This window comes from Triturus cristatus, chromosome 11, assembly GCF_964204655.1.
Source record: "Triturus cristatus chromosome 11, aTriCri1.1, whole genome shotgun sequence".
Lineage (NCBI taxonomy): Eukaryota > Metazoa > Chordata > Amphibia > Caudata > Salamandridae > Triturus > Triturus cristatus.
Genome location: NC_140594.1, coordinates 906,104,352 through 906,126,927, shown reverse-complemented (window position 1 = coordinate 906,126,927; position 22,576 = coordinate 906,104,352). Strand labels below are relative to the sequence as shown.

Sequence of the window (22,576 nt, the reverse complement as noted above, 5' to 3'; positions counted from 1 at the left end):
ATTGCTTTCAATCCAAAGGCAAGGAGAGAAGAAGTCATTGTATACTATTGGTGCTGCCCAGCAGCTCAATTGTGATTAAAGCCTCATCTATGAACATGGCAATAACATTTGTGTTGCTGAACGTCTCTCTTAAATCGTTGCACAATTTCAAAGTAAATACATGGCGGTTGTGCTGTAGTGATTCCTGTCAGTTCCAATCAATAACTTTACCATCCAGGGTGTGTTCGTCATTCTTAGCCATTTGTCCCTTAGTAAATAGACTTCTGTACAGAGCATAAACGGGAACTTATTCAAAAATTCAAACAATATTTAGTGGACACTAGTAGTCCAGTTCTGTTCAAATGCAATTCTGTGAAGATCGAATGGTTTTAGTGAATATTGTTCATAATTGTCCAATTTGCCCATTATCTGGGTCACAAAAAATAGCCACTCGTTCCCAAATGAATAAAAAGCTGGGGTCACAGTTGTAATGCGTGTGCCACTGCGTCCAGCCAAGTTATTACCATGTAGCGGTGACATAGTTTATCCCACGCATAGTGAAGTTTGCATGGTGTGAGTCATGCTATACAGGATATGTACTACCGATTCTCTGGCTTGTCCACTAATAGGACCTAATGTGGACAGGTCTCTTACCTGACGGAAAAAGGGTGCACAAATGAAGCTTTGTTTTTCAGTCTGGGGAGTGCACCCTTACAAACACAATAACACGCTACCCTTAGTCTTGTTCTGAACTGGCATGTAACAGGTGCCCTCCTGACTAAATTAGGCTAGGACTCTAATGATAACTTGGTTTTTACATAGCATAAAACCCTCACCTCTGCTGTTTCTAAGCGCTGCAAAAAACACAAAGATGTTACTAGCATCCGAATTTATGGTTATAAGTTTACCCTTCTGCATCATCGAAGGAGTTTGTTGTTTTGGCCCAAGTTATATAAAATCTCACGATAAGAATTCTTGCTTTATTATTACTGGGTAGAAATTTACAATAAACCACAGTTTCTGGAATGGAGGTCTTTTATAAGACATGTTTCTTCAACAGTAATGCAGTCCATGTACATACTTGCACGTATAACACCTATTGATAGCCTAGTGAAATATTTTAATGCACTGCTTGAATGGCTCTAAAAAATGCATATCTATACCTCTAAAAACAGTAAATTATTGAACTTTCAAACATTGTTTCTTTTTATATCACAAGTAGAAATCACATTGTTTCTTTCAGCTGTTCTGATCATCTTCTTCTCGTTTTCTATAAGCTCTATTTAACACTTGTATCTCTTCCTGGTACCCATCTCTGTCTTGATGCTGTCGTTTACTGTTGCGACGGTGAGCTTCAACAGTATCCGGGATTGATATGTTGATGTCACTTTCGTGGTTATTGGTGGGGATAAAGAGAGAGTAGGAGGCGGTTTCACCCAAGTCGCAGGAGACAAATCTATTTTCCTTGCGGGAGTAGCGCAAGGAGGGTGATCTGGCTTGGGTGGAGGACTGGCTAATATTGCTGATGATTGACACAGTGTCCATGGCCTCTTCATTGTCACAAATTTCAAGGACTTCCAGGTGAATTTTAACATTTGTGTCTAGAAATTTGTTTGGGGAGTCCTCAATATTTGGCTCGTGGCCAACACTCTTTGATCGATAGACTTCAATCTTCTTGGAAGGGCTGACTTTCTGGCCTTCTCTGCTCACTTCGTACGTTGACAGAGAGAGGGTCTTCCCAGTGGGAGCGTGGAGCGAGACCGTCCCTTGGAACGCACAGATTGGTATGGCCAGGGCGCCACCAGAACGCTGCAAAGAAACAAAAAAGAAACAGTGGTTTTAGAAACACAACATAATTTCTAGCAAAGCTGATTAACTCAGTCATATTCCATAGGCAGTTATTGATTCAAGGCATGCACTGCCCTCTAAAACCCTCATCATTGTAATTTAGATTTGGGCTGAAACATGAGTGGCGGGAAGGTCTTACATTAGATTTTCCCCATGCTCATTCTGCCAGAAATAAACCTGGCAAATGTCAGTGGGGTAAAGCACCCGGAACATGTGGGAAAACCTCTTGGGAACCAGTGAACAATCTCCAATTCCATCAGTAATTCCCCATTTTTAGGTGAAAAACTCAAAATACTGGAGGAATACCTTATTCTGGAATTACAGTAGCAACTTCAGGTAGAGACCTATCAATGGGGTTTTCCCACTCCACTGATCATGGGAGCCTAAACGCCCTATGCTGGTTCAAAGGCAAAAGAATGAACTAGACAGATAATAAAATATGTGTAGTGTACTATCACTGTGTCAGTTAGTACGACGACATCTAAACATAAGTCAACAATCAAGGTGGATCATCTTGCCATAAAACACACTCCAAAGGAGAAAATACCATTTATGATTAATTAACACTTTATAACCGACTGTTGGTGTTGAGTGAACAAGGGCGATTTTCTCTATCCACATTGCAATAAGATACATTCATTAGGATTGCAATATTTGAAATCATGGACTAAATTAACAAGAATATTAGGCATTTCTCTTTATTTGCATTATTTTTTAAAGAAATTAAGTGATAATATAATTTTTATGCGGAGCACATATTTTCCACACGGACATATTTTTGGTTTGCTGTTACCCCATGTAAAAGAATTTTTTCTGTGACATTGTTAGGATTAAGAGAACCATAACCGTCAGGAGCACTGACACGCACGTGCATTTAGTTTCTATTTCGTGCAAAGTGCTCACTAGTACAAATCTCCTATAAAAACCTTTATATTAGTACTATAATCATAGTGAGATATATCTCGGGATCTTCTGGCTTTGAGCAAGCAGATCCCGGGAAAACAGCCTTTACAACAAGGTTTTTACCTGGTTATGCCTTTCCCACTCATTTTTTAGCACACGTATTTTTACCGCAAATATGCCAATACCACGCATTTAAGGTACGTTGGGGGGGGGGGGGGGGGGGGGGGGTCTCCCCCCCAAAATACATTGGGCCTCATTTATGAAAAGTGACGCATCACTGCGTGAAAACAGTGATGCGTCACTTTTCACTGCACCCTCCCTGCGACTCCAATGATGCGTCATATTTACAGTATGACGCATCATGTCGCAAGGAGTCACAGATACGTCAGTATTTCTGACGTATCTGTAGGCGCAAAAGTGACGCATTGCTGGAGTGTGTCACAAAAGTGACGCAACTCCAGCAATGTATCCTTTCACATGGGGTAAGCCCCATGTGAAAGGGCCTGCGTCAGTCTTACGCCTGCTGTGAGGCAGGCGCAAGATATTGACGCATTTGCACCCTAGAAGTGGCGCAGTGAAATCTCGTAGATTTCACTGCGTCACTTCTACGATGCTTACTTACGTGGGAACGCCCACCCTGCATACATTATACCTGACGCAGGTATGATGTAGCGCAGGGGTTTACAAAGTGACGCATCTAGGTAGATGCGTCACTTTGTAAATATGGCGCATCATGGCGCATGTTTTACGCCACTGGTGCGTCACAAAAAGTGACGCACCGGTGGCGCAAAAGTGACGCAGGGGCTCATAAATGAGCCCCATTGTTCTTAAATCTAAAAACAATGCGTGGTATTGGCATGCATTTTAAATGCATATTCGCAGTAAAAACATGCACGCTAAAAAATGCGTGTGAAAGGCATGCAAAGTAATTTGCCTGCGCTGTACCGTCATACAACCGCAGATCCCAAGATACAATCCTGGATATATTCCTGGACAATCTTGACACTCCGGGCAATTATGGATCAGACATTTATTGAGCCTAATTCAGTATATATGTGGCCAGTATGTGCACACAAAATGGTGCACCACAAAGCATCAGGGCTTAATTTGAGCAGGTGTTTGCCAGGGATCAGCTCAGAGCACAAGGACGTAATTGATGCCTTTCTATCCATTTTTGCTTTTTTGATATTGTAGCCCTATAGTTGTGCACTTTACATGAAAATACACCTGTTTCGAGCAGATTTCCTAATTGCGAGACGATCACACACGTTTATATTTTAAGAATGACTCTGCTATCCCCGCGAAGTCACAGCGGCACAAATAGCACACAAGAGCTTTCTGAAGTCCTGTTTTCCACTAAGCAGTTAGAACAAATGTCTCTCCCACCCTTAAAAGATTTGAAGCTAAATGGGCCAGGCCTGCATTATAGTTTAAGCGCGCCTTCAGCTTGACACATACTCATGTGAGATCCACTTGCTTGTCTGAACCTGGTGTTGCTAAATTTAGGATTAAAGCCCAGCCAAAACCAAGAGACGCTCTCCCCTTCTCCCATAACAGGCCAGTAATCTATTCAGTCGCGCTTTTTTGATTGGATTCTTGAACATATAGCAGAAGTTAAGGAGAAACAGAACTGATATCAAGGAATGGAACAATCTGTGCCACTAGTGGTTGCAGCCGGCATGCCAGCAGGGGGCAGCAGCCTCCTAAGAAAATCTATGCGCCCTGGCACTTAAAAAACATAAATAATAATCTAGCAGTCCTCAGCTTTGAGATTCCCGTCCTGCACTGCTTTGGATTCCTTCAATTGCCTGCATACTCCAGAATGGCTTCTTTTTGTCTCTGTGCTTGGGATGGGACTGTATTTTTTCCAGGCGTGGAACAGCCACTGTTTTAACAAAAGCGTTAGGAACTAAAGGACAGCGAGTTCCATCGAGGAGGGCCTGGACTCTAAAAGCTCTTCTTTAATCCATTTATTTGCTAAATGAAGATGTCAATCGGAGACCCCTCTCTGAAGACAGCATGCTAAATTTAGGAGTGTTGCCACAGGTCTTCGAATGAAATCCACTCCAGGGCTTTGTGCATGAGCCCGCCTACTTTCCAATCGGCTAAGCTAGCGACAGCGCGCCAGCTCTTTGGTCAAGCCTACAGGATTCGTTGCACTAAGGCTTTACAGTAGTCCATTTGTGAGTTATCTGTGTTCCCGTTAGCTATTGGCATATCAGTGGTGGGTATTGATGATGACATTTGTCATGTTAAGTACAGTGGTGGCTCCTCCCATAAGGCGGAGGAGCATGCCCCACTACTTTGAAGCAGTGCAAGAAAGGAAAAATAAAATGATAACAATGTAATGTTATTATCATTTTATTTTGTCCGTCTGTGGCAGCTTTGCAAGACGGGGCTGGGCTGCTGTGCTCGCAGGGCAGGGGAGGAGTGGTGGCGTCCTCCTAAGTGCGCAATGAGTGCTTGGCAGGCACTCTCAGGCCGCCCAAAACAGTCTTGCACACTTCACATGTTCTCCATGCAGGTTGCATTACAGCCTGCATGGAGAACATGTCCAGGCCCCCAGTACCTGGCTGAGCGCCGAGCCACGGCGCTCAGACCAATCACAACACTGCAGCCTTGTGATTGGTCAGGGGAGCTTGGCTGCCTTCTTCCTGTTCGAAGAAGAGAGGACAGAGAGGTACAGCAGTAAGATAAGTTTAAAAAAAACATTTTATAATCCCCTTACCCCCTCCTCACCTCCCACCCCCACCTCACTGTTAAATGGTAGCGGCAGTTTCAATCGATAACCTTTCAAGTATTTGCCCGGCGGTAATCGCCTCTCATACCACTCGATAATTTACCAATGAAAGAGGCAGGCGCCGGAGACTGGAAGGCAGGAAACAAAGTTTTATTCCGTCGGAGCAGAACACATCCGATCAGACAGCAAGGTATCGTCACGAGGTGCTCTAACTGCATCTCTGAGACCTGGTCTCTTATACACAGGTTTATTGCTTTATTACACATAGTACATTCTTGAGATTCCCTTGATGCATGAGAGAACATCCCCTGAAGCCCCGGCTCAGATCCGATCCCACACATAGCTACAGTAGAAGTTCCCACCTTACCCGCAGTAGGAGATGGCTATCGCGCAGCAGGGTATTCCGCCAATTCCCGGGGGTGTGTGTGACCGGTCGGGTCTCAGGGGGTAGGGGCTTTGATCTACTGTAATCCCTTTGATGTGGGGTGTTTCCCTTTCAGTAGGGGCAATAAACTGCATCCGCAGGGCTAGGTGATGGCCTGGGACCAGTTCGGACAATGGGGCGCAGAGGAAGGGGGTTATCAAAGGAGAGGCATGACCATGTATGGGATGTCGGTCGGATGTGGTTCCGTAGCAGGGTCGCGCAGAAGGAGAGGGTTTACGGCCTGTATGAGAGAGCGGGGGTGACCGGCACGCGGGGGATGCTCGCAGCGCCAGGGGGAAGCGCTGGCGATCGAGAATGAGCGGGGAGAGAGTGGGGTGCCTAAAAATGGCGGCCGTGCATTCGCTGTGCGTGGCGCTGGGGAGAGGCAAGATGGCGCAGATAATGTTCAGTTTGCAAGCTAAATTTCCACAGTCCTCCCTTTTAACATATCTCGCCAGCTTGCCTGGCCGTCATTTATGTTCGTTAACCTTCAGCTATAATATCGTTAATGTCTTTCGTACATTCCTTAAAGATACAGAGTTTTTAGGGCAGGCAGGAGTAATCTGACACATTTGCTTATAGTTACATACAGGTGATAAAGTAGGCGAGGAGGTAGTACATACAGAGTTACATCAGCTGTGCCGCATGTCAGGCCCCGGGACAGGAGGAGGGGAGTTTGTTTGAGCACAAATAGGATACTGTAAAGCAAACAGGATGTTTCTGGCAAAACAAGGGATATTTCATACATTACTTAAGGCCTAGACTTTGTGTGGATCGAAAATAGTCAGTATAGTCGTGTACATGGCTGGTGTTGTATGAATGTCACTATACAAAGTTACATTTTCTTAACTTCTCAGTGTACAGTCGGAAGTGATTGATGCAACATCATGAAAACTTGATAGGAAGATAGTTAATATAAAAAGGTGGTTGGGAGAGGATTTTCAACTTTGACATGGGTTCTTCTTTCCAGTGTCCTTTCTTTTTTTTTATAAAGAGCCATCACTGGTAAGCTCTTATTGTTGTTCTTCTTTCGTTGGCACTGTTGAGCACCGGCGGTGGAGCTAAGGTCCAGCTCAAATCCAATTTCTCACGTTGCAGGGTGTGACCATTCACTGTTCTCCGATCACAGCCCCGTTCCTTAACACAGTTCACCATAGGTACTTTGAGACAGGGTACCTGCTTTTTGTTCTTCTGTAGGTAAGTCAGATTCATAATCCATATAAAAGAGGGTGAGAGAGAGAAGGGTGTGACGTGCTTCGGGATGCCGAGGGAAGAGGGGGTGGAGTGGGATCGGATCAAAAAATGTGGACCAAGGGGAGCAGAATCTTCCAGCACTGGGCCCATCAATCGGGCCCGACGGGTTGAGACTTCAGGCACGCTGGTCAGTGAGCAGGGGGGCCTCGATGTAGCCCTTCGCGCTTATCATCCTGAAAATGGTGTCTCGTCTCACGCCCTTTTTGCTTCGTAGCTTCCCCCTTGGTCGATGTCATAGATGTTCCATGGTCTGCAGCCAGGCTGTGCGTCACGTCCGACCCCTCCCTTCCGATGGCAGCACGTTATCTTTAAATGGGTACAAGAAACAAAAATCTTAGAGAGTTGGCAGGGAAGACATTTACATACTTCATCCTCTCTCCCAACCACCGAGTGGTTGCGGACATGCTTTTATCGGTTGCTGTATGATTGGTGTCTATTAACTCTGATGTTAGTGTGTGCGTTACTAATCTATTAATCATTGCTGTGGTGCAAGTTTCTGTGGGTGTCCCTGCCCATCGTCTGGCCCTCTAGGTGCCGATTCCTGCGCCCGATACTGGTTGCAGGAAGCCTGACATCTGTCAACCTTCTAGTCTATTAAAAATTCGAACCGGCTTCTCCGGCAGAGGCTCGTTCGTCTCAACACAAGTTTTGTTAATACATATTTCCTTCCGAGGACTGCTAAGTTTATGAAAAGAAATTGCGAGGTGCTACTGTCACGGGTTCACGAGTATCCATTTTGGGGAGGAACATAAGCTAAGCATTATTTTTGCTGGCGACAATAGGTAACCCTTTATCAGTTTAGGCAATGTATTATTAGTGAATAAGGTCATCAGCTGTTTCGTTCGAAATACTCTGAGGCGGCTAGTATAGGGCTGGGGTTATCTTGGGAGAACGGGGTGCTTTAGACATTCTATTTCGGGGTAATTGGGTGGGGGTAATTCTGGGCGGTGGAGATGGTGTTGTTAAAGCTCTGAAAAACGGAAACCACTGACATATAGTCCCCGTGATGAGGGCCAAATTGGGAGACATCAGTCGTCTTACCTGTCCTTTCTTTTCTCAGCCAATTAAGCTCAATATTTGTAGAAAGGAGAGGTAGTAACGTGGCAGAGTACGGTCATTTTGTTTCAGTCAATTTGTTCGAACACCACCGTGCTCCAGGCCAATTATACACTTACCGAGGAGGTATGTGTCGTTAATTTATTCAAAAAGAAAAGAGGGTAAGAAGGCTTTTTAGTGAGGGAGGGAGTGAGAGAGAGAGAGAGAGAGAGAGAGAGAGAGATAGAGAGAGAGAGAGAGAGAGAGAGAGAGAGAGGTGTGCATCAAGTAGGCTATTTGGCATACATACGACACAAAACGAGAGAGACATGGGTAAGATAATAGGCCACTTGGTGCACACACAACATGGAGTAGCATGGGTCTGTTCCATGTAAGAAAACACAAGCGGGGAAAAGACATAAATTCGGTGATCACGTACACACAAATGCCGGATAGGGTGTGACAGTACATGCATCAAGCGCAGAAACTTAAGACGGAGACTCAGGGCTACGTTGAGTATCGGGACCTCTCCTTTCCTGTCCTCCTTTCCTATGCATGCTGCGTACTTTCAGTATTTTGTAGTTTTTCCTATGGGGGTGTCGGACCCTTTATTCTCCTCCCTTTGATCGATGGGCGAGCACTTCAATCATACAGTGACGCTCTCTTCAAGTGACCTAAGCATGAGATGCACACACATTCATACCGTGTAATCATAGCACACACGCACAATCATGCCATACAGTTTCTCATGTTCTCAATGGTGGTCTGCACTTCACGCACTATCTCACAACGTTTGTCTAAATTTTCCCTGATATTGAACTCGGTGCGGTCCATGTCCACTTCATTCTTCAGTCGGAGCTTCGTCGTGGCCTATAGAGGGGAAAAAGAGGGGAGGGGATGTGCAGTATTCAAAGTACCCTAGCGCGCGCAGACACGAAAAAGTTCTACTTACCACGTACCAGGCTAGTCGCAGGAATGGGTGATATCACAGACCTATTATTCTTTTTTTTTTTTCCGAGACAAAGAAGCTCTAATTTATTTCATTTCCTAAATTCGGGTTCCCTTGTCATACATGCATTTCTCAATCGGTCGTGTATTAAGGTGCAAGATACCATACCTTGCGTTCGGCATATACCCTGAGCTATGGTTGACCATTGTTTAACAACTCTTGGGAAAAGATAGGTGTGATGGGTACAAATTCCGTTAATCAAAAAAGATTCAGGCAAATGGGGACTGCATTATCTGTTTTCTATTGCTTGGGAGTAACAATCATTTATTCAAAAGAAGAAATCTTTATCAACCTATGTGATTAGTCATGGCACTGATTCCGTAATTCTTTCAAGAGGCCCTTTATTTAAAACAATGTCAGCATACAAGATACGGGCCTACAACCGTTCAGGCCGGCCACGTGGTGGGAGGCGTCGAGTGTCATGAGCAACGCTACTACGGCATAAAATCGGTTCCCTTCCCGCCCCTCCCCGACCATCATGTGTGGAAGCATCGCATATATATATATATATATATCTCTTTTTAACACAAATATCACGTGACTGGGACGCCACAAGGGTTTGTAGGCCTCTCCTACATCGGCGCCATCTTGGGGCGCGGTCGGGCCAGAGTACAGTCTAAGTCTTTCCATGAATTAGCTGTTGGACCAGAATTCATTTCAGTAGTTCGAGAACTTTCGTTAGCGTCAACTTTGCGTCAGCATGGCGTCACTGCGACCCCGTAGAAATGCCATGGTTCGTTCTTGGGGCGGGGCAGCAGGCGGGTTCTTCCGCCGACGCTTCGAACCAGTCTTTCTCACTGCACCAAGCGGAGGCAAGGTGGCTGCCGCCCGGGGCAAAGAGCAATGGCGGCGGTTTTGTCCTTACCGGAAGTCCGCGGGAGTCGAGTGTCAAATGACTCCAGCCGATTCTGCAAGGCTGAAGGGAGCATTTTGTCAAGGGTGGGGCCCACGCCCAAGCAGACAAGCTTTCGAGTCCAGAATTGTCTCACGGTGGGCTTTAGGCCTGGATCCGGAGGAGCCGACCGCCGGAGTTCAAGGGCAGCAGTAGCAGCAGCTCTTCGGTACAGTCACCGGAGAGGAGCCAACAGCAGTAACAACGGCAGTTCGGATGGTACTGCCACCGGGGTGATTCCAGTAGCAGCGACGACAGCAGTTTGGATGGTATCGCCACCGGGGTGGGTCCCCGATTACTTGGCTGCGGGGGCCCACTCCTCGCGTCGGGTGCTAGTGGCGATCCTGGTGAACCCGTGCTTGGGCGGTGGTCCGGTGGTCGCGTGCAGCGGCCGGGTGCAGTTCAGCTGGCCGGTGAGTCAAAGACGGTTGGGGTGCAGCTTAGCTGGCCGGCGAGTCAAAGACGGTTGGGGTGCCCTCATCTGCTGGCGAGCCTCCACCTGGGGAGGCGGGGGAGGCCCGTCCGCGTCGCCTCCCCCCGCCAGGGCACCCTAGCCGTTATTGAAGGAAGAAGAGAATGGGAGGATCCACACAACGTGGCAGGGTGCGACTCAGCAGACCGATGAAAAAGATGGCTGGGGCGCCCTCATCTGCTGGTGAGCCTCCACCTGGGGAGGTGGGGGAGGCCCGTCCGCGTCGCCTCCCCCCGTCAGGGCATCAGCCGTTATTGAAGAAAGAAGAAAGAAAACGGGAAGGCCCGCACAGCGTGGCGGACTCCGCCTTGGTGTTGCCAGAACTTTGGCGCTTCGTATAGCCTCCGGCCTATTCGCACAGTCGTCCGCCACTGATGTCAATGGATTTTTGCATGGCTTTTATAGCCCAAAGTCAACTAAAAAGGACCGCCCAAAACAGGCGAATGTTGCAATTTCGAGGAAGGAGAGGCGAGGACGGTGTCACGTGGACGTAAATGCTTTGGGATGCAGGTCGCAGCAGACTGTCATGTAAATAGTTGTTTAAAACGTGTTTTAACCTGTTTACCCTGTTGGTGTGTTTGTTATATCTTATAAGTTATTAAAATGTTATAACTATACTACTTCGTTGGAGTGTTTGTACATATTTGCAATATGATGACGAGCACAAGGAGGTTACTGTGCAATCGGAAAAATAACATAGCCCAATTGTGCGCGATCTAGCCCTAGTTTGGCGACGTCGATGGTGGGTGTCAGCAGGCTTCCGTTTGTGCAGGATTTTGTCATGCTTATTGGGCGGGGTGGGCAGTAGGGCAGACATGTTTAGGTAGCGAGAGTAATGGAGTCGGGCTACCTCGTGGCCGTCTCGACCGTGAGCTTGGCTCCTTCCCCTGGTTTCATATGTCCCACAAAGGGCTAACTCCTAGCGTTACTTTAGTTTTTGTAAGGTCAAAAAGGATCCCACCAGTGCCTTTACTATTTTGTCGATTCCTGTTCGTTCATCCTTCGTTAGTCGATTCATTCTGGTGGAATCTTTCTTTCTCACCTCAGGGTCATCCAACGTTATTGCCGACGTTGTGTTCAGTACAGGAGGCTCAGCCGGCGCGGAGGCCGTGAGGACCGAGGCCCCTGTACTGCTTTCGCTCGTGTTCGGGGGTTGTGGGTGTTGCACTACTGATGGGAGGGTGCGTATGGAGGGGGCATGTAAATGATCGGGGGACTTAATAGTCGCTGTTTAGAGGATAACTCAGGGTAGAGCAAAGAAGGGGTCCTAACAGCGTACTGGCCTGATGTTTCGGGCTCCTGTCTTAGTTTAGTTTCCCTTCTCTCCTTTATTTCTTCTTCTAACTTTCTAGCGGCAAGGTGAGCTGCTTTTCGTAATTCCTTTTCTGCTTTTACTTCTTCCCTCTTTTTCCGTTGTGTTGCTTCTTTGCGCCACATGCCGATACTGTCAAGCATAGTAGGCGTCGTCTTATTGCTACGCAGAGCTATTTCTAGCACTTCTATCTTATGGTCGTCGAAGGATCCCATCAGTGGCCACTGACTCTCGGGGTCCTTTTTTTTATATTTATGCCACAGCTTGCTATAAGCTACGGCGACTAGTCCATATTTAGTGAACATGTCCTTATTAGGGGTGCCCTCCAGTGGAGCCGGGTGGTTCACCTCTAATAAGCGGTCCGGGCAGAACCAACTACCAATCAGTGGGGAGAAGATAGGCATGACGGGTTTCAACGGGGACAAAAGTCAGCACTACCTATCTTTTCACTGCTTGCAAAGACTAGACAGAATATCTCTATTCCTCGTTATTTGTAAGCAGAGAATACCTCCAAAGAACCAATATCGAACAACTAGTGTTCGGACAATCAATCAATCAATCAATGGGGAGATAAAGATAGGCATGACGGGTTTCAACGGGGACAAAAGTCAGCATTACCTACCCTTCACTATTTGAAAAGACTAGACAGAATATTTCTATTCTACGTTATTTGCAAACAGAGAATATCTCAAAGAGCACTATTCTTCAAAACAATCAATGTTCGGACAATCAATCAGTGGGGAGATAAAGATAGGCACGACGGGTTTCAACGGGGACAAAAGTCTGCGTTACCTACCCTTCACTATCTGCAAAGGGAGAGAGAGAGAGTATTTCTACTCCTCCCCGTTTGTAGACAGCGAATATCTCAAAGAGAACAATCAATGAGCACAATCTATGAGCAATACTAGTATTCCAAAGCTTCAAACAATCAATCAATTATTTCGCAATTTGTCGTGTATCACGACCTTACCCGGACCGCGTGGACAGTTTCTCGTCTTCCGCCTCCAGCGCCCGATCGTCCTCTACTCTCCGTATTTGCCGCGGCACTCCTGATGGTTCCCAGTCAGGACCGTAGATCACTCGAGAGAGGTCTGCTCGGAACCAGTGAAGTTCGGATGATCGGCTGCCAGACGAGGGTCTATTGGGCAGGAGCTCTCCCGATCGTTGCAGTCGTTCACTCTGTCGTCGGGACCTCTCCCACTGGATCCACGTGTCGCTGATGGGCCCCACGTTTGGGACGCCAATTGTTAAATGGTAGCGGCAGTTTCAATCGATAACCTTTCAAGTATTTGCCCGGCGGTAATCGCCTCTCATACCACTCGATAATTTACCAATGAAAGAGGCAGGCGCCGGAGACTGGAAGGCAGGAAACAAAGTTTTATTCCGTCGGAGCAGAACACATCAGATCAGACAGCAAGGTATCGTCACGAGGTGCTCTAACTGCATCTCTGAGACCTGGTCTCTTATACACAGGTTTATTGCTTTATTACACATAGTACATTCTTGAGATTCCCTTGATGCATGAGAGAACATCCCCTGAAGCCCCGGCTCAGATCCGATCCCACACATAGCTACAGTAGAAGTTCCCACCTTACCCGCAGTAGGAGATGGCTATCGCGCAGCAGGGTATTCCGCCAATTCCCGGGGGTGTGTGTGACCGGTCGGGTCTCAGGGGGTAGGGGCTTTGATCTACTGTAATCCCTTTGATGTGGGGTGTTTCCCTTACAGTAGGGGCAATAAACTGCATCCGCAGGGCTAGGTGATGGCCTGGGACCAGTTCGGACAATGGGGCGCAGAGGAAGGGGGTTATCAAAGGAGAGGCATGACCATGTATGGGATGTCGGTCGGATGTGGTTCCGTAGCAGGGTCGCGCAGAAGGAGAGGGTTTACGGCCTGTATGAGAAAGCGGGGGTGACCGGCACGCGGGGGATGCTCGCAGCGCCAGGGGGAAGCGCTGGCGATCGAGAATGAGCGGGGAGAGAGTGGGGTGCCTAAAAATGGCGGCCGTGCATTCGCTGTGCGTGGCGCTGGGGAGAGGCAAGATGGCGCAGATAATGTTCAGTTTGCAAGCTAAATTTCCACATCACCATCCCTGATCCGTGCCGGCCGCTACTGGGTATGTATTCCAGCCAGGCTGGTCTAAAGCGAACCAAGGTGTGTAACCTTCTTAAAATATAAGACGCCTCTCATACCTGGCTGCTGATTGTTGACCGCCTTTCCAGAACTCCAGAGATTCTACTCCACTCACTGAATAATATAGAAGGGCAGTTAATTCTGCAGTACCTTTCCAGGTTCCTCTGGAGAGATCATGGTAGAATGAAAGGTGTGGACATTCCTTTATTTTTAAAACTAATGGGTGCCCAAAGACAGAGTAGCACAGCCCTCCTATTTAAAATTCATGGAAGGTGGTGCAGTTACACAGCAGGGGCGGATAGTCCACATTCCTACAAGCACATTTCAGTGTGCGTATTGTATTTTGGGCTTCCAGCTATCTCTACTCTTGCAGTGTAGTGTTTCCCCTCAGAGATTTCACGTGGAGTTGGGGCAGGCAGAAATGAGTCAACTGTACTATTTCAGTCTTGGCCCTCTGTCTCTCCCTCTCACTGCACATTTCCTAATGTTGGAATTTCTGACTGTGTCCAAATGCCCACTCGTTACATTATGTTCAAGTCTGCTAAGAACGAGATAATATACTTAGGCATTTTAAAGTTGGCGAAAGACGCCAAACCCTCCAATAGTTCATACCTTCACAGCTAGTGAGTGAACTAGTCTGTTTCAATCGTCGTACAATACTTGCCTTGCATTCCTCGGGATTGACCCTTACTTTCCAGCTAAATTCAATCCTGAACTCTCATCTTCCACTCCCAGAAAATCCAGGCAGCCCTGTTGGTTCCCCCTGATACCATTCTACCCAGCCCATGGTAGCTGCTTTGGGCATAGTTTTTGACAGTGAATTTAAAGTGCCTGCTTTCAACACCATAAATACCAGCCATACCTTAACAGCATCTATAATACCAACCTTCGCCCTACCTGTCTTTCAGTTGGACCCTTCATGAACTCAGCAGTCCTCATTAAAATTCACAAATGGCATAATCTCCTTTTTCACCCACCTCTATATTCTTTCAAACTTCTCTATGCATCCCAACTTTCCCTTCTGTACCTTACCCAGTCTCCTATGATCTCTGACCATCTCACTACACTGTGAACAAGGAGGATAACTCATCATCCTACCCTATACATGTTCCTCACACATGTTCAGAAGACCAGCAATGCTCCCACATCCAATAATATGGCCAGACAGCCACTCAGCACACTTCTATTTACTGTCTCAAATCAATTCGTTTTTCAGCAAGACCCATGCACCTACCATCTGTGTGGATTCCGTTCTAAGGGGCAAAAGCAACTTCATTTTGGACTTTTGAGCAGTACCTGCCCAATTAGTTTGATACATTTGCGTGTCTGTTGTGCCTTGCGTTAACTACAACATGGCTTCCCAAGGATCAGCACATTGGAGATGTCCCAGTAGCAAAGTTGTGCCTACATATGTCATTAGAACTGAAACAGGCATTCTATGTGCTGACGGACATGGGTCGTGAAAAAACTTGGCATTCCATGTGTGTACTGATTTATATTCACCTGCAAATATGTGCCCTTTCAGACCCTGAAAAACAGGTATATTCACTCTTTTGATATCTGTTTATTTCAAGAAACTTGGTCTACTACCCCCGTGTATCAGGTTGGGTTTTCCTCTTACAGCCAGGAGGCTATTTTATTGGTAGAAGCCGACCCTCAGGGGGCATCACAATTTGGGTCAAAATCACTTTAACGTGTGCTATTAGGGAACTCAATTTAGGCTCGCCTGATTTGCTGGGCAGTAGCCTAACTTCTCCGAGTAATGCAATTTGTCATATCTACAATGTCTATTGTAAGCCCACGGGAAATAAATCAGAGACAGGCGTAATTGGTCTGTTATCGGCGTATATAACTTCACTCCTTGTTGAGGTTGTTAAGATCATGGGTGGTCACCTCAATTGCCAGTTGGAACTATTAGATGCCCATTTTAGGTTCCATTCCTTGGAGGAAGACCAGCTCTGGTCTATACCAGAGCTGGCAATCACACCCTTAAGGAACCATGTCCGGCCACCATAGTGAAGATGTCTCCAGTAGTCATCACCAACTCCCTCACCCCTCTACTCAATCGGATATTGGGTACAGGGCATTACCCTGTATCCTGGAAGACAACTTCCATCCTACCTCTCATAAAAAAAAAAAAACATAGAGCCAAGTGATCCCAATAATTATAGGCCTATCTCCCGCCTACCCCTACCAGCCAAGATCTTGGTGAAGGCCATGAACAAGCAATTAAGCTTGTTCTTGGAAAATAATAACATACTGGACCGCTTTCAATATGGGTTCCGTGCCGGGCACAGCACGGAGTCAGCTCTGATAAAAGCCACGGAAATGGTACGTGAGGCTGTTGACCAGGGTGGCTCAGCCATTCTTATCATGCTAGACTTCTCAGCGGCCTTCGATACCGTTCACCACGAGTTGTTGTTGGATCGTCTGTCGAAGGTCGGGGTCCAAGGCGCTGTCTGGAACCTATTGAAATCATTCCTGACAGATAGAACACAAACGGTGGACCTGGAAGGGGACAGATCTAAACCATTTGTTCTTCCCTGTGGAGTCCCACAGGGATCTTCCCTTAGCCCCACACTTTTTAATATTTATGTGAAACCTCTGGCTGCCCTTATACGTTCCTTCGGCCTGCTTATTACCTCTTATGCGGATGACACCCAGATTGTGCTGTCTCTACAGAGAGGGAAAGAAGCGGAAATGGCCACTAGTTGTCAGGACTGCATGGCGGCCATCACAGGCTGGATGTCTGCTAATTGCCTAAAACTGAACTCAGGCAAGACTGAGGTGATAATTTTCAGGAACAATCCTAACCTCTGGACCCCGGCCTGGTGGCCCAGTGAGATGGGCCTCCTGCCAGCACCCGCACACCAGGTAAAAAACTTGGGTGTGATTGTGGATAATACCCTCTCTTTTGGGAACCAGGTCAGCAGAGTGGTATCTACATGCTTCTTCATCCTAAGAACATTGAAGAAAATCAAACCACTCCTTGAGGATGAAAGTTTTAGATTGGTAGTCTCTGCACTAATACTATCTCGTCTGGATTATTGCAACAGTCTGTATTTGACGATTAACAATAAACATCTTAACAGACTCCAGATGGTTCAGAATGCGGCAGCTAGGCTGCTTACAGGCACTCCTAGGTCTGTATCGATCAGGAAAGTTATTATTGACCTTCACTGGCTCCCAATCAAAAAACAAGCCCAATTTAAGGCTCTTTGCACGGTTTTCAAAGCCCTGCAGGGAACAGGACCTAAAGACCTAAGAGAACGTATCCAATGGTACGTCCCTGCGAGATCACTGCGCTCAATGGAAGCTAAACGGGCAGCAGTTCCCAGGGTAAATAAGGCCAGCTGGGCGGAAAGAGCTTTGTGCTCAGAGCCACCACTGCCTGGAACGAGCTTCCGTTTTATTTAAGGTCGCCACAGAACTATTAACTTTTAGAAAAAACTTGAAGACCTGGCTGTTCTCAGCCTAGTATCCGACAAAGTCTTGGGCGGGGGAATCTCTTTCAGGTAAACAGTGTGCAGCACCAGGACACCCTCGGGTAACAGTGCGCTTTATAAGCCTATATAACATAACATAACATAATCTGTGAAAAATGGTCCCCCCTGGCAATCCAACTAAATGCTCCTTCTCTAAACCTGGGACTCAGAGCGTGGTAAGACAAATTACAACAATGAGGGAAACCGCACACTTAATCAGCCGCATAGCTCAAGTCTTTTAGATTACTTTTTGCTTGATATCTTGCTGTGGCCGAATCTTATAGACATAGCTATTATGCCTCGTTCCGATAGAGATCATAATACGCTATCATTAGACATGAAGATGTTTGTTCAAGTAGCATGTCTTAACCATGACGAGCCCTTTGACAGACGGTTGGCCCTGGCCACAAATAGTCGCAATGTCAAATGAATTGTAATATCGCACTCAATAGAGTCAGTTGGCGAACATTACAGACTAGTCGCTGACAGAATTGGGGAGTTACTGTCACTACTAGAGCAGTCCCAGGTGGAGGGTTAAACTTTGGCTATTTTCTCTAATGTTCACATACAGCTTTTCCAGAACCTGAGGGAGTTTTTTTATGTGGAAACCCACCATTTAGTTAAGATAAGAAAACCCCCACTTGGTATAATAACCAGTGTAGCTCGGCAAGAGTGGAGCTATCCTGCACTGTTAAACAACAAGACCACCTAAAGATCAACGCGGCCAGATGGGCCTATAAACTTAGCATTTGAGAAGCCAAGAGAGAGTGGGAATCCAATAAATGGGAACGTTTGCTAGCAGTGGCACAAAATAGGTGAGTCACAATCCTTCTGGAGCATTGTCACGATGGGTAATGCGGAGGGCTCCAGAATAATGGCAAATCGCATACCTATTAATGGACAAGCCCGAGGTATGGAATCCCTGCTCTGCCACAATCTTCGGTGCTATAATGAGGGGAGCCCCCATTCCACCTTCTTGGACTGGGGCAGAGATCATCCCTATCTTCAAGAAGGACGCTTGTGATCTCCCAACAATTATAGGCCCAGAAGTCTAATTACTGCACCCAAAATCTTTTTGCAAGGGTCATGTTGAATAAACTACAAGACTGAATGACCATCACACAGATACTCACCCCCTACAAGCAGAATTCAGAGAATGATATAGTACGTTAGATCAGGTGCTTCATCTCTAGTTGTTATACTGGAAATTCATTCTCCTAAGGTGGGGCACCTCTCTGTGGTGTTTGTTGATGTCAGGGTTTGAACTTATACCTTGCCCCAAGCTGTGGTAGATTTAGGCTGATATAGGGGTCCCACACTATCTGTTGGGTATAATTTGTGGCTGCATGATAGCAATTTTACCAAAGTTAGCTGAGGGCAGAAGGGGGAAACGACTCACCTATTTCCAGTCAAAAGGGGGGTAAGGCAGCGGTACGTTCTCGCAGCAACCATCTTTACCCTCTTCATCAATGATTTGGTGACATAAGTGGATCATCGCGTGTCTGACACACCATCTCTTGCAAACACCAGGGTGCCTGCCCTGATGTTTGCTGATGACACGCTGCTACTTTCAAAATCTCCCATGGGCCTCCAACAAATTCTTGATAGATTTTACTCCTTTTGTAGCCTAAGAGGCCTATACATCAATATTGCCAAAACGAAATATATGGTTTTCAACCCTTGCAGCACCACACACCCTAATCCTACACTTGGAGGAATGCATCCACATCTTTGATAATCTGAGTTAGCATCACTGAACACTTTAACTGGCACACACACATTGCAAAGTGTATTCTCAGGTCAGAGCAAATGTTAGGCGATATAGTCAAGCTGCACAAGGGCTCACCTTTTCACCCCATCTCTGCAGCATTACAAGTCTATAACTAAAAGGCAGCGATGACAAGGGCGATGGATGGTGCAAGCTGCAGTGGCCTCCTGGTCAGACCCCTGGAACTTAATATTTTACAAATTAAGCACTAGATGTTTATGAACTTTGATGGCATAATTCCGAATAAAGTTTTTGCAAATCTGAATCTGCAATCATTGACAGATACATTTTCAGTGAAAGCCCCAATGAGACTGCTGCTGTGGGCATAACCAATAGTGCTGGCTCAGTAGAAGAGTTGTTGTGGACTCTTGTCGATATTTGCTGTACTACAACAACAAATGTTTCATTCAACGCAAGGTGTTATAATGTTGGTGCTGCATGTTGCTCGTGCTCAGCTGCAGGTGAACCTTCTGAAGTGCCTTAAGAATAAATCAGATCTCAATTCCCAGGTTCCTGGGAGTCGGTATTCCTTTGTCTACTTTCTTAAGGTTCCTCTGCATGGCTGTTTAAGACACTTATGACGCCTCTTGTTGCGTATATAATGCCTGTTCTCAGGCTGCAATCCTTCCTTGCCCAAATCCTCACACATCTCCATGCCAGCAGCCCTTGGTTGGCCTGTGATGTGAATCATAATTTTGCCCTGGGGTTGTTCCTGTTGGGCATCAGGAGTGCCAGCAGGTATGCTGACCTACATTAAGGTGATTCCCCTCTTCTAGTTCCTGTGCAAATAAACTCTGTTGCTCCCTTGCTGGGTTTGTACTGTATAAACTTTGACTACAAACACACATAAATACATACAAACATACAGAGCATTAACAGACATACATATATTTATACATACAGATGTAGGAGTCTTGGGTGTCTGGACCAAACGCGTAATTGTTTGCCTTCATGGCCAGAAAAAAAATAGTGCACAGCTGTTATGGTGGAGAGATTTAGCCCCTAGCAAAAGATTTGGCAACTCTGTTTGCAGCCACCAGAGCTGCATAACATTCTTCTTATTCTTGTTTGGTCTTCTGAGTGGTGGTTGGCCACAAGAACAGTGGAGACTCCCATAACTGGGCTGCCCCACCAGAACTGGTGGATATTTCATTTCATTCAGATCATACTTCGGTTAGGGTTAAAGAGGAGAGATCTGTGTTTGGAAGTTTGTAACAAACAGCTATCAAACAGATGATGTTTAATAGCTAACTCATTCTATATCATCACATATGATGTAGGTGACAATAGGGTGAGTGCTAAGCTGACTTAAATGATGCCTTGAACTGCATGTGAGAAGGTCATGTCTATCATCAAGTGAATACGTTGCTGGATACCCAATGAAATAGTAATGTGCTTGCTTGCAATAGTGGTGCTTCTTTTGCCAAGACACATTCACAGTGAGCCAATTAAACACAGAGTTGAGTTTGAGGGTGACAGGGAAACATAGATAAAGAAACAGGGAGTCAGGCGAGGGAGGCAAGGCAACATGACCGTGAACACAGATAGACATGGTGGAAGGCCAGGTGCCACAGCCTCCGAGACCAAGTGTGGCTGGAAGACAGTTACAGAATCATTTTATTGGGACCGTGCATGTGTTCTCATTTTTTGGGACCACTTTTCTGGCTTTGAACCCTTGATGACACCATGGTGCTCTTTTGCCTGGTCATGCATACAGAAGTTTGTCATTTTTTTCTTTGGAGTTTTATATAGAGCGAACTTGACCTGGAGGTATCAGAGCACTGTACATGAGCACCAGTTGCATTACACAAGGACACATTCATTTTTGTTAGGCACGGGGAGATTAAGTGATTTGCCCAGAATCACAGGATGTTGAGCGTCATTGTCAAGACTCAGACCCAGTTCCCCAAATTTGAGGTTGATCGCCCTAGCCATTACACCACATCCTGTCTGGATCACGACCTTTATGAGCGGTAAAATCCAGCAAATTATGCTACCTTTCTACCTGTCCAAAAGTCCAAAAAGTGTCTACCCGGATCAGCTGTCTCTCGATACCCTTTTTGGGTCTCGCCTATTCTATCCCGCAGGGATGGATAGGCAAGATTATAGTAAGCAGTCCGAAAAGTCTACCTAGCTGTGGATCGCGTACAGTTCATGTGAACACAATCACGCGCATTGTCAACAACTGCCACAACCACGTACATTCTTTACAGCTTCCATTTTGTACCAGACACTTTGTGCGCGCGCGCCGCACACTCCCTCTGTTGCCACACGCATTCAGTTCACCAGGCTGCACACTCTCTCACTCTCCATATGGTCGCACACCTTTTCTTTGATCTCCGCCGCGCGTTCTCACAGGCTCCTCTCCGCCCACGCGTCTCTCCCCTTCCGTGTAGTTCCGCCCCGCCTTCTCTTTCTCGCATTTCTTTTTTTGGGGCTTTGTGTGACTGACTACTTGACCTCGTGCCTATGAGTTTTGCATGCGTCTATTACATTTATTTACTTTGAATGTTTTTTTTTGTTTTAACCGCCCACGCGTCTCTCCTCTTCCATGTAGTTCCCCTCCGCCTTTTCTTTCTCGCATCTTTTTCTGATTTTCGGCTTTGTGCGACTGACTACTTGACCTCGTGCCTCTGTGCTTTGCATTCATCTCTTATATTTATTTACATTTGAATGTGTGTTTCATTATTTTACTTTACGCACCCAAACACGTATGCTTTTGTATGACTTTCATTCTTTGCTTTCCTGCTTACATTCTGATGAAGATCACTCTCTCCACTAACAGCACTTTTATTCTTATGCGCCTCTCTGTCTTGAGGTCTGCCCTCGCAAGTCGCCTGCAGCTGGTTCTTCACATACACTGGCCCCTCGCACACAGACCACACACACTTTCTAAAACGCATCAGTAGATTTTGGTTTTTTTTCATCGGTTAATGTCTATTGGTGCTAGGTGTTTTGTGCTTAAATTAGAATTATTGTATAACTTTAGTTAACAAATGAACAAAGTTCACACTGCCCCCCTCTCACACAGACCACAAACACTGCCCCCCTCTCACACAGACCACACATCTATCTATCTATCTAGCTATCTAACTATGTATCGCCCACACTCTATCTATCTATCGTCAACGCTCTATCTATCTATCGCCCTCTAGCTATCTATCTATCGTACTCTATCTATCTATCGATCGCCCTCTAGCTATCTATATATCACCATCACTCTAAATACTTATCTATCTATCACACACACTCTATCTAACGATCTATCGCCCTCACACTATCTATCTATCACACTCACTCGATCTATCTATCTATTGCCCCC

The 22,576-nt window shown here is 46.2% G+C and overlaps 1 protein-coding gene across 1 annotated transcript in view; it reads right to left on the bottom strand.

Moving 5' to 3' along the window:
• Nucleotides 1-951: 951 nt before the first annotated feature.
• The window catches only part of GPR149 (G protein-coupled receptor 149), a 427,838-nt gene continuing 406,213 nt past the window's right edge, over nt 952-22,576 (bottom strand). The window contains exon 4 of the mRNA XM_085633492.1: nt 952-1,788. Within this exon, the coding sequence (XP_085489618.1) occupies nt 1,219-1,788 (570 nt within the window). The 3' untranslated portion in view covers nt 952-1,218. The remainder of the gene's footprint in view (nt 1,789-22,576) is intronic.